Source organism: Aythya marila (genome assembly GCF_965140915.1).
Source record: "Aythya marila genome assembly, chromosome: 1".
NCBI lineage: Eukaryota > Metazoa > Chordata > Aves > Anseriformes > Anatidae > Aythya > Aythya marila.
In genome coordinates this window covers 88,722,883-88,735,387 of record NC_139042.1, presented here as the reverse complement: position 1 = coordinate 88,735,387, position 12,505 = coordinate 88,722,883, and the positions used below count along the sequence as shown (strand labels likewise).

At 36.4% G+C, this 12,505-nt stretch overlaps 1 protein-coding gene across 1 annotated transcript in view; it reads left to right on the top strand.

The window, feature by feature from the left end:
* RPGR (retinitis pigmentosa GTPase regulator) overlaps positions 1–3,211 on the top strand; it is a gene marked incomplete at its 5' end in the record, with an annotated part of 46,216 nt that extends 43,005 nt beyond the window's left edge. Inside the window, one exon of the mRNA XM_082751879.1 lies at positions 384–3,211. Coding sequence (XP_082608005.1) covers positions 384–2,822 — 2,439 coding nt within the window. The 3' untranslated portion in view covers positions 2,823–3,211. The remainder of the gene's footprint in view (positions 1–383) is intronic.
* Between the last annotated feature and the right edge of the window lie 9,294 nt (positions 3,212–12,505).

Genomic DNA, 12,505 nt, shown 5'->3' with positions numbered 1-12,505 from the left:
AAGATTTCCCAAGGGGACAGGTGGAAAAAGGTGTATAAGAAGCGTTATTCTTTCCTTCTGTTCACACTACCACTCTCACAACTTGCTGTTACTCTAGCTTATGGGATGTGATAGTGGCTGAACAGTTAGTTTTGCATTCACGTTGAGTGCTTGGACAGTGAAAAACAGTACATTTGACATCAACAGGATGTTATATTCTTCTAATATATATACATCTAAATTAATTTCATTTGAAATACTCCACCTTTTATGTTACCTTTTGTTCCCATCACACAAATTGTTTCTTTTCTTGTTCAGATGTCTCTGTAGTCTTTCTTTTGCTGTCATTTGTCCTTAATGTTTTCCTTCTTTCTTTTTAATTTTCTGCTTCTCATGTGGAATAGAAGAACAATAAAAATGTGAAACTTAAAAAAGATGGTAAGGGTGGGCTGAAAACTATTGATTCTGATTTCATGCAGAAAGGTCCAGAATTAGACTCTGGTTCTTTACAAAAGCAGTCTTCACTTTCAGAGTCACCAAGAAAACATGCAGATTTAGAAAAAAGTGCCTTTGTAAGGAAGCCTGTGGCCAAAAAAATTAGAACGAAAGGTAAATCTGAGCATGCACAAAGTGTTAGTACCTCGAAAAGTGGTGTTCAACAAACCAAGGACAAAAGTATATTAGTGAAAAGGGAAAAAGAATATTCAGAAAATCCTGAAATTGCCAGAGAGGAAGTAACACATAGTTTTCCCACTGAAAAACAAATTCTGACTGAAAAAGCAAATTATTCAGATAAAACGTCAAAAGTTGTTAGATCTAAGCAATCCCTTAAAATAGATGTACTTCCATCTGCATCCAGTAATCAGCTCCAGACTGGTTTAATTGCAGAAAAATCCAATCTTTTTGAAAGTCAAGGAAGTCAAGAAGCAGTAGAAAGTGGAAACAAAATAAAGAATGCTGATGAAAAATCTAATAAATGTGAAAGAATCAGTGTCATAGGGAAAGAAAATAATGTAGAGGGGAGGGAGTTTAAAAAAAAGGATCAGATTTTGAAACAAAGAGCAGTAACTATGTCATCATCTTCAAGTGAAGAAAATTGTAATGACCTTACAAAATACATACTTAAAAGTAGGGAAAAAGGAGGGGACCATTATGAAGGCAGAGAGATCCAGAAAGCAATGAAAACAGTAGAAAATGTAAAAGATTCAGACTTAGAAAAAGAAGTTAGTGAAATTGAAGAGATGCAAGCTACAAACAACATGAAAGACTATGTAGAAGACACTGATATAAAAAGCCTAAATGAAGAAGAGACAAACTCAGAAGCTAAATCTAATGAAGAGAGACAGTTAGAAATCGAGAATGATGAGGAATCTAATCAAGAACAGGAAAGTGAAGAGAGTGGAAAGGGTAAAAGTGAAAAAGAAAATGGATATCAACTGAATGAAACAGTTGATAGTGAAGTTGAACTAGTGGAGGAAGAAGAAGAGACTGAGGTAGAGAAAGGTAGAGACGAGGTTTCAGCAGAAAGAGATGAAGATAAAGAGGAAAGAGATAATGAGGAAGAAGATGAAAGAGATGAATCACAGGTTGAAAGAGACACTGAGAATGAGAATGCAGAAGTTGAAGAAAATCATCCAGAAGATAGCACAGACCAAGGAGATGAGAAAGGCAGGTTGATAGAGGAAGAAGAAATATTAAGTGAGGGAGAAAAACAGAATATTGTTGAGGAGGAGGAGGAGGATGCAAAAGACAAACAAACTGAAAAAGAAAAGGAGGAACAGCGTGAAAGTGAGGAAGGTGATGAGAGTGAGGAAGGAGAAGAAGATAGAGACAGGGAGGAACAAAAGGAGATAGAGGCAGAACAGGAAGGAGAAGATGAAAATGAAGAAAAAGAAAGGGAGAATGAAGGAGATGAGGGTGAAGAGGGGGAGTTAGAAGAAGGATTGTCAGGGAGAGAAGAGGAAGAGAGAGATGAAGAAGAACAAGAAGAGGAAGATAAGAGGGCTAAGGAGGTGGGGGATGTTGGAGTGGAAGAGGAAGAAGATGGGGAGGATGAAATGGAAGAGCAAAGAGAAGAGGAGGAGGCAGGGGAAGAAGCAGAGGTAGAAACAGAAGGGAAGGAGGGAGAAGAAGATGAAAACAAGGAAGAAGAGGAGGGGGGAAATGAAGAGGAAGGGGAAGAAGAAGAGGGAGAAGGAGAAGAAGGAGAAAGGGGAGTGGAAGAAGAGGGAGAGGAAATTGAGGAGGAAGAGGGAGAGGAAGTTGAGGAGGAAGAGGGAGAGGAAGTTGAGGAGGAGGAGGGAGAGGGAGCTGAGGAGGAAGAGAGAGAGGGAGGTGAGGAGGAAGAGGGAGAGGGAGATGAGGAGGAAGAGGGAGAGAGAGAGGAGGAAGAGGCAGGGGAAGAGGGAGAAGAAAAAGAAGAGGAAAAGGAGGAAGAGGAAGGGGAAGAGGAAGAAGAAAAAGGAGAGGAAAAGGAGGAAGACGAAGGAGAAGAGGGAGAAGAGGAAGAAGAAGGGGAAGAGAAGGAAGAAGAAGGGGAAGAGGGAGAGGAGGAAGAAGAATTGGAAGGAGAAGATGAAGGGGATGAGGGACAGGAGGAAGAAGAGGAAAATGAGGAAGAAGAAGGGGAGGAAGAAGAAAAGGGGAAAGGTAAAATAAAAATTGTTAATAATAAGCTTCCACAAAAGAAAAGCCAAACCAGGAAACCAGGGAAGACAGAGAGTTCTGCTGTACCAAACAGCTCTAAACAAAAAATTAAGTCCAAACAGTGTGTAGCAAATGGTTTGCATAATTCAGAACAATTTTGGAACAATGTGCTGCCTCATTATTTAACTCTAAAGTAGTATGGACTACTGGATATGCATTTTAAGCCTACTCAGGAAGATCTGGAACTGTGGTATACTGATTTTAAAATGTAGCCAAAACTTTTTATTATACATATACTGAAGTGCCTATTTCTTGAAAAGGACTGAAGGAAATGTTTAGATTCGGGAAGCTCTTATGAGATAAGTCATTTGCAGAGTCATCTTAATCATATATGACAGTTGCTGAGGAAGGAAATTGTGTATGCCTCAGATTATAACTTCATGCTGATAACATGAATTACACATTTTAATAGTGTAATCTTTGCCTTTGAATCAGATTTTTTGAAGTAATACATGAATTTTAGTTGCAGCTTACTTGTTAATGTGCCTTATATGAAAAAGAGTGTCAGTAAATCATAAAAGAAACACATCTTAAAATGTTATTTTACCATATTAATTCTCACTACTTTTCTTCTGTTTATATAAAATGTTTGTTTGAGTATTCAACATAAATTAAAGAAAGAACAATTTGCCAAATCTGCATGGATCAGTATATGAGAGGGAAATGGAAAGGCAAACTGGGGTAAATGGTGGCCTAGGCTTTTCCAAAGGCCTTAAGGTTGACTTCTTATTTTTGTGTGCACAATTATGTGCAAAAAGACAAACAAGAGCCTCAGAATTAGGCCTATATTGCAGTATAGTCAGAATACATTTGCTTAGTGATAATTTTTGACTCTCACGTTAGGTAATTTGACAGAAAAGATGAAAAAGATTCAATAGCTGCCTACAAAAGTCTAAACTACATTAGTCATCTAACTCTTAAGGTTCCCAAGGAGGGGAATGTATTTGTTGCAGTGTGAAGTATATATGTATGTTTTCAGGATCAGAGCTTAAGCTTCTTCTCGTTGGAGGAGATTTGTGTTTACCCTTCCTAAATATCATGTCAGTGATCTCCAGAAAGAAGATACTGTAGTAAACCAAGAAACTAGATGGAGTAGTAGCAAAAGTGGTGTGAAAGTCTAAACTATTTTTGTAAATTACAAAGTATGCTAATATTTCTAAGGCTTCCTTAAAATGCACAAAAAGATCTTGAAAATTATTTTTGTGATTTTGAAATGCTGTGCTAATAGTGGTTGAACCAGCAAAAGAAGGGAAATGAACTCTCGTCATTCAGCATTATTAGTTATTACTATGATAATAGGTGGTCTGAGGAAATTTTGTAAACAGATCTCAGTATTGACGTTTCCTGGAAGAATTATTATTTAAAACTTATTTAAAATGAGTGCAGGAGAAGAAAGAAGCCAAAATGAGTAAACATCACTCAATAAAAATGTTAATGGGTGATTATATTGAGATTATGAAACATTTTTAATGTTGTTTTGTAAGATAACTGACATTAAACAATCTTTGACACAGTGTCTCCTGAATTTATTTTCTCTAAAGACTGTGGTAGATTAATGATTTGCCAGTAGCTTCTAGTTCAGTTCAACCTTTCCTACTTCAATCACCCCTTTCATGTACCATGTTTGAAGGTAAGATCGATTTCAGTAACATGCTGCATGCAATAACTATAGCAAGAATACTTACTCCTGTGACTGTATTTTGTCCCCGTGAAATTACTTTCAACCTTTGGAACTTTCTGGAATATGTTATGCTGACATGAGTGTGTGTAAGTCTTTGGAAAAGGGTAAGTATCCTGATATTGTGATAGACTGGAATATTTTAACAGTTAAATGCACTTCCTAAGAAGGCAGCTTACTCTAGTAATGGAGTGCTGTGAAAATACGTATGTTTGAAACTAACTAAACTGTGTTATTTTATTTCTTAGGAAAGATTAGGATGTTACTGTGACTAAACTTAATACTATACTATTAATATTAACTATTAATATTATAGTAATAAGTATTTTTATAGACCTAAAACCATGTTTATTGACCATGGGCATCTTGGATACGATGCCTACTTGTTTGCGATTCTGAAATTCAGTCTTGGAAGAATGCTAAGAAAATTCTGTTATTTTTTATGAATAATATTTGAGAGAGAGAAAAAAAACAAACAAACACAACAACACGAGAGCACTTTGAAACAAGTGATTTCGGGTTCCACATGGGAATAAATCCTCATTTACTGTTTGGGTGTAGTTTATAATCTAGATCCTTAGGTAAGTGGGGACCATTTGTTGTTGCTCTCTTTACACATGCTGGTAGTATAAGTCTTCCCAATGTTTCCTTGGAGTGTAAAAGAAGCCAAGTTGTGGGCATCTCCTCGTCTTTATTCTGTCTGGATAAAAATTTTTTGAAATGAGAACTGATTTTATATTGCTTTGTGGATCATTCCTGTGGTAGGGGAAAAGCAGAGCATTGCTGCATCTCTTCTGACGGTTTTCCACTTAACAGTTACATAAATTGTACACTATGCCAATGTTTGGGGGGACTTTGGAACTCCATCAGCATAACTAGAGTGGAATTTTGTTTTATTTGACTCATGCAGATTTATAAAGCTTGGTAGTTGTGGTTTTATGGAAATTCAGCATGTCCTTGGTATTTACTATAGAAAAAAAGATTTATGTGCAGTACTTAAACAACATGGCAGAAGTACTCTCAAACTAGTTTCTAGTGGAGAAAAAATCCTGAAATAGAGAGAGAAAACAACAGACATAACTGCCCAGACCAAAGGTTTATCTAGCCCGATGTCTTATTCCTGCCAGAGGCAACCTGTGAATGCCTGGCAAAAAAATAAATAAAAGTATGTAACGATACTTTTCCTGTATAACCACTCAGCCTTCAATAATCTTTGCTTCAGAAGTTGTATCTGTTGTATATAATAGCCTTTTTTTTTCCTTCATTAATTTCTTACACTCACTTTTTGAACCCATGGAAGCATTTTGTGTCTGGTCCATGTTTTGGCAAACAATTCTTAGATTACCTTAAATGTTGTATGAAGAAGTAACTCTTCTCTTTGTCTTGAATCTGTCGTGATACTTTCATTTGATGTCTCTGTATTAGAGAAGAGCATTAATTGTCTCATGATTTATTCCCTCATAGTTGTTACAGGGAAAAAGTGTTCAACTCTGTGGTTGAAACCAAGATGAGATCAAAGTGGTTTATTGATATGTTAATAATAGCTAACCAGCAATCAATGAACTGCACATCCAAGATCAATAGCAGTAACACAGCAGGTACCAACAATACTAGACCTCCATAACATGTTAATAAGCAGATGCAAATTTCTGAGCAGCCTTTTGCTGCTGATTTCAGAAACTCAAATCCCCACATACACCTTCAAGAGCACGTTCACAGAACTGCACATAAATACAGGTCTCCTCACACCAGGCACAAGTTACAAGCACATGCCTGATTTTCAGGGGGACGGGCAAATCAGCTATTGCCAAACACCTCCTGTTAGAGATCAGCATGTTTGAGATTTATCAGTACCCAAGCTGCTTCCTTCAATCTGCTAATCCCCATGCTGGTGAGAAAGCACCCCGTAACAACCCATACACACGAGGTGTGAGTCTGCTTCTATACTGTAGCCTGTCCAGCAGCTGGCGTGCAGGCATCTGGCAGAGAGGCTGTTCTCTCAGGCCTTGAGGAAGGTCCTGGTGCTGGTGAGGGAGCCCATAGCAGTATCACAACCAGTTTTGTTCACTCTTCTATTCCCACTTCCCTCCCCTAATGTCACAAATTGGTGCTTTTATACTTCTTTTCAAGCTGACTCTGACTTTCTTTGGGTTTTCAAGTCTCTTTGTTACCGTGTAATCCACCCAATGCTTATTTTAAACATATTTTGACATTGTCAATTTTCTCTTTGTCAATTTGAGGGCAAATGAATGCTCAAGTTTTTGGTATTCACCTTCCATGCACTTATATCTGTCAACACTGAATTTTATCACCCATTCACTTTATATAATGAACCCCCTCTGCAACTCTTCACCATGAGCTTTTGTCTTTACTCTCCAGAAAAACAGCAAGCCCTGTGATATCATGGTTCACTTCTCCCCAAATTATTTCTGAATAAGTTGTACCATAAATTTTCCCTCATGCTTGCAAAATTTCAGTGTTTAGATTTTGTCATGTTATACCTGAAAATATCAAACTATTCAAATAATTGTTCTCTTTGTGTAATTTGTACTGAAAAACAAAATTGTCTTTCTCCAAACTACAGAAAATACCTGGTTTGGATTAACTATGTTTTGTTCTGGTGTCTTATCTGGGTAGGTACATCCTTATTCTTCAGTATGGGGCCATTAGGAAAAGGACGTTTAGCTTTTGTTTCCATTGCTTTTACATTTTCCCCCAAGCTTTTCTTAGCTAAAAGGTAACTTTTAGCTTATTTTCTCCATAAAGGAATGATACTTTATTGATCTTACTTCTCGGAACAGCAAACTGAATTTGCAGTGTGAATGTAGTCATTTGACAAATGCATGGCTGAGATACCCTTTCTGGTACAAATAAATAAAAAAAAATTAAAGGGCAAAGCATATTTTTATATTTTTAATGCAATCTGACCTTTTTCTTAGGACATATAGACTAGATTTATGAACTGTGAACTTTTGTGTATGTCTTTAATTTTAAAATTAGTTTTATGGGAAGCCAAATCAAGTTCAGAAATAACAGGATCTTCAGACAAAAGAATGTTGTCAGATCTGTAGCCTGTAATAGACTACATGGTATCTGATACACAAGGGCAAATTCTCAACTCATTTCTTGGTATGCAATTCAGATAAATGGTGATGTTTAGTCCTGTAGCATTCTACAAGCAACCGAGTTAATGTTTTTCTTGCACCAATGGCAAACCTATAGTTCTGTCCTCAGTTAAGTTCTGAGCATGTTCTTGACCTGAAGTCACTCATTAAGTTATAATATTTTACACTTATAATATTTTACACTTTTTCATCTGTTTTAATGCAGAGAAGAGAGGTTTGCTTATGCATAGTGAAAGATTTTGGTGAGATATCTTTGGCGTCAAAAAATTGCACTGCTGAGAGTTACTGAGGCTTTACTTTTCTATTGCAAAAAGACAAAGCAAGTACACTTTTCTTCCTCTGGGTGATGGGTAGGTTACAGGGCAGCCTGATGGAATGTCCCAGATTTAATTTTCTGGGTCTGTAGCTTTGTAATTTGTAATAAGTAGTCCTCCTTTCACACAGAATTGTATTAGTGGTTTGTGTGAAATGTAAAATATTTGTGGTTACATATTGAGAGTGAGCTAAACAAAGGTAGCTGTAACTAGAATTATGTATTAAACAAAGCCTTCATCTGCATTTATACCTGAGGAGATGTAGATCACTCTAGTGTTGAAGAGTAATGTTTCCCTCTTCCTCTATACCAGTGATGTTACAAGAGACTGCTGGGACATTCATCTGGAAACTCAGCAATCATCATCATCTTAATACGAGTTTGGGGCTGTGAGCCGCCCTGGCAGAGGCTGGATTTTCTTAAAAGGAAGTTTAAAATAATTACTTTCATTTTATCCAGTGTTTAGCCAAGTCGCAAAATGCCTCTCGTTATTAGAAACACAGCAGCAGAACTACTGCAAAATGGACACTTACTGTCATTTCCAAGAAAAAACAGAACAATGTAAACATTTTTCTATAAGAATTTCAAAAAAATGCAGAAAATGCATCCATCCATTCCCAACATACTTTTGACAGACCCTTTGTCTGTTAACATTAAGAATTCATTTTTTTTTTTTTTTACGCAGCATAATATCTTTCAAAGACACACCAAATTTCTGAGATAATATATTCTGATTTGAAGCTGCTCATATTTCATCTGTTTTGCTTAAGTACCTAGGATTTGTTTTGGTATGCTTTTTTCAAGTGATTAAAGATTAAAGGGTATTTATGTAAAATGGTGTATAAGAAATTATATTTGACGTAAATCGTCTTCAACTTGTTTTGTGATTCTTCATAAAACACGCTACTTCTGCAGAGTTGGTTGGGTTTTTTTGCTTGTTTATTTTTCTTTTCACCTTTGAAACTGATATTAGTTATTTGTTCTCCAAAGAAAGCAGACTTTTTGGAGAAGATACTGTTTTGTATATGAAAGCTGTAATGCATCTGAGCTATTTCACATGTTGACTTATCTTGGGAAATGAATAATAAAAATTTATTCTGACTTGCTGGAGAAAGTATCTTTTAGGTAATTCTGTTTAAATCATTTTTGTAGTTAATAGATTAAGTCAAAATCTAAAGCAAACCTGAAAGTACAAATGCTGCCTTTTTTAGAAAGTAGTTTTACATTAAGGTTTCGAGCATTGTTAAGGAGTTGTTTATACTCAAACAAAAATTCAGAGAGGTATCTTTCTTCAGTTACTCCTACAATAACAAGCCGGCAAGCCACAGACTAATTACATCCCAGCCAGCTGAAATAATCTATAAGGTACTGGCAGCAACAAAGGGCTGTCTAGTACTGTGTACTGAACATCACTGTACTGTTTCTGAGTGATATCTGAAGTCCTGAAAATGCAATCAGATTTATTTTTAATGCAAAGTATGTATACTGCCAGCCTGCAACAAAAGTGGACAGATCTGTGGAAACTTACAGGCCCTCTTGTTTGGTTTCTGGTAAACAAACTATTTTGTTTAGTAAAGTGCAGTCAGAGATGACTTAGGAACACAACAACGAAAAATGAGTCTGTTCAGTTTCTATCTACATTGTTTACAGCTATTCACTATTTTACTCAAGGTTTCTCAAGTGACACCGTCCTGTTAGAGGATGCAATTGTAGTGTCACAAATACTATTGTAGTAATTTGTCGTCACATATTCATAGTAGTCATTGTATTATTGTGTGGGCATCGAATACTTTGAAACATTTTCTTCCATCATATTAACAAAAAAACACAGCTATCATTAGAGTTCAGTTTTTGCTTGACATGTAGGAACAGAAACTCATGCCTTACATAAAAATTACTTTCATTTGCTTGACTGTCTGCACAGTGTGCAGGAAATTACGAGTTCAGCATTACATTAATATTCCAGGACACTTGCATGACACAAGTCTTCCCTGTTAAGGGACTGTTAAAAGTATCAGATAATCTGTGTCAAATGCTCTTGACTTAGAATTATCCAAGTACCAAACAAATAAAACCTCGTAGGATTCCAGATTTTAATTTTTAGACAAGGTATGGTGATGGGCTTTGCGGTTTACTGAAAATTCTTCTGCGTGTATTCAGCTGAGCTCCCCTGTTTGTCTTCATGAAAATATACAAGGAAAGCCTGCTTTGGCTTTTTGACTGCCTCACTGCTTGTAAGTGAAAGAATAAGCTTTTAAATCTCTCATTTGAGTACTCTCATTTGAATACTTCTATCTTTAATCTGTACAGCTTTTTCTTTAATAATCATTGAAGTGGAAAATACTTCTCTAAGGGTTAGAATAGCTGAGCTAATAGCTTTTCTATATTAATAGCTACAAAATGAAAGTCCAGTTCAAATTCCTAATGACATGGCTAGCCCTATATGGGTTTTAAGATATTAAGCTTTCGCTGTAACCCCTAAATAACTGTGAGGTATGTATCTTAGCCTTATGAAGAATTTTGTAAGAAAGTATTTCCAGTCACTTCACATTCTATATCTTGACATCCTTGCAAGATCAATATCAACAAAATGTTATGTGCCTACCCATCCATATATTTCTAACCCACAAAGGGTAAACAGAATTATTTTTATTGTCTTCTTCATCTATATGTAAATTAATGGTTAACATTGTTACTTTATATGCCTTGTTAGTAAAATATTAGCATAGTGTATTTTCCCAGCATAGACAATTCAGGAGTGACATTGACAAGCATTAGTGTTTCGGAGATCTTCAGAAGTTGTAATTCCTATACCTCTTCCTCCTCAATCCTGCATCAAAAAAGAAGGATCGGTCTGTAGAAGTGTATTTTGTCATTGTTCTTACCAGTGCTTTACAAAGTGAGCATTAACTCCCATATGACAGCATTATGTGCTGTGGCCCATAGATCAACCTCTATAGAGCTCATACTCGTCTTCCATGAGTCTTCTTCACAGTGAAACTCCTATTAGGGGTGTATTTAGTTCAGTTGTTGTACTATGTAAGACACCCACAGGATACTTTGGGGCATCTAAAGGCTAGACAGGTAAGGGGGGGAATCTGTTCCTTCCATGATTAAAAACTCTTGATAAGCAATTGCAAATTTGTGGCTGCTTGGCAGAAGGTAGCCAAAGAAGCCTGTAGCTAACTACCTCATTCTCAGCTGTCTTTATAATAAACTCCTCTGTGGATTATGAGCAGTTTCCTAGACAAATAGAAATATCTATTCTGTAGACCAGAACTTCCCAGAATTTCTTAGTGGTACACATAGGAATTACAGATTTCTTTTTGTTGGTGAGTTTTCACAAGATTTTAAAAAGATTTGAGAAGATCCAGATATATTTTGTCAGTGGTTCTGAGATTTTCTTCCCTAGAAACATAAATTGATGGTGGCAAACCAAAAATATTTTGACTTCTTGAGGAGACTTGGAAAGATACCATAAGACTTCCCCTTCTGAAATGTTCAATATGGACAGCCAGGCTGCTAGAGCTCAGATTCTGTAAATTATGTGAAACAGTGAAGGCAATATCGAGAAACTTGGTTCCCAGCTGTCGTTTGAGCAAGGTTTACCATGGGACATGTCTTCAAGCTTCACTGTGATTGTTTTTTGGCTAGAGCATGACAAGAGGTCTGACAGCATTATGGAAAAGGTTGTTTCGTAGGGCTGACAACTTTTTTGGCCTTGAAGAAACTGAAATCTCAGGCTTAAATGAAAGCCATTTCAAGTACTTTCCATGTATATTCTTTGCTGCTATTGACTTTCTGTGTGTGTCCTTGACCAAGTCATCTTTTCAGTGTCTCAACTTTAGATTTAAAACTCTTGAAGCTATTTTTACAGCTTTATCTTTCTATGACCAGGGAACATAAAGTGAAACAAGAAGATAAACCTTCTAAAGCATGATGATGGAGAATAGTGCAGTGTTTATGCTAGGATGTATATTTGCTTTAAATAGTACTGTCAAACTATTCAGGTATTTTTAATGGCCCGACGTTCCATCTTTTAAAGAAAAAAGGATGTCTGTAGTATGGCATGCTCATCTGTTGTTCACTTACATTGGTCAAAACTCTCCAAAACATGCCTGTAAATGAGCATGCAAAAGTGACAGTAAGTAAATTATGCTATCAAGAGTTATCATTGAAAATGGGTTATTTTAGAAGTTGAGAAGATGAGGTGACAGCCAGGGACACCTCTGCCAAGCTGCAAGTATAGTCGGTGGGAATGTGGTCTGGCTGGGAGGCCGTTCAGTTTAACAGTAGGTATAAACACCAAGTTAGCTTTTCTTAGTTACCTCTGGTGGATATGCTGCTTGTCATTAGACACATTATCTGTGCATAAGAAATGGTCTTGGAAGAAAATATGCTTTGCACTGTTATATTATGTTCTGAATATTTAGATGAGGGAGAAAGCAGGAGTGAGTAGATGGAAAGCTGGAGATGAAGTGTGAATAAAGGTGAGGCCAGAAGTACAGGTGATTTTTGAGATTGCATTATGTAATTGAACAAGTGAGGATTGGAAGAAGAGCTTTTTCAAATCAGTTTGGCTTTGGGAACTAATTTTGATGTGAATATGTCATGGCCCTTCAGAACTCAAATCCTAACTACTTTTATTAACTACACTATACAGAATGTCAGCATTTTTGTTGTTGATTGCTTGAATAATATCCC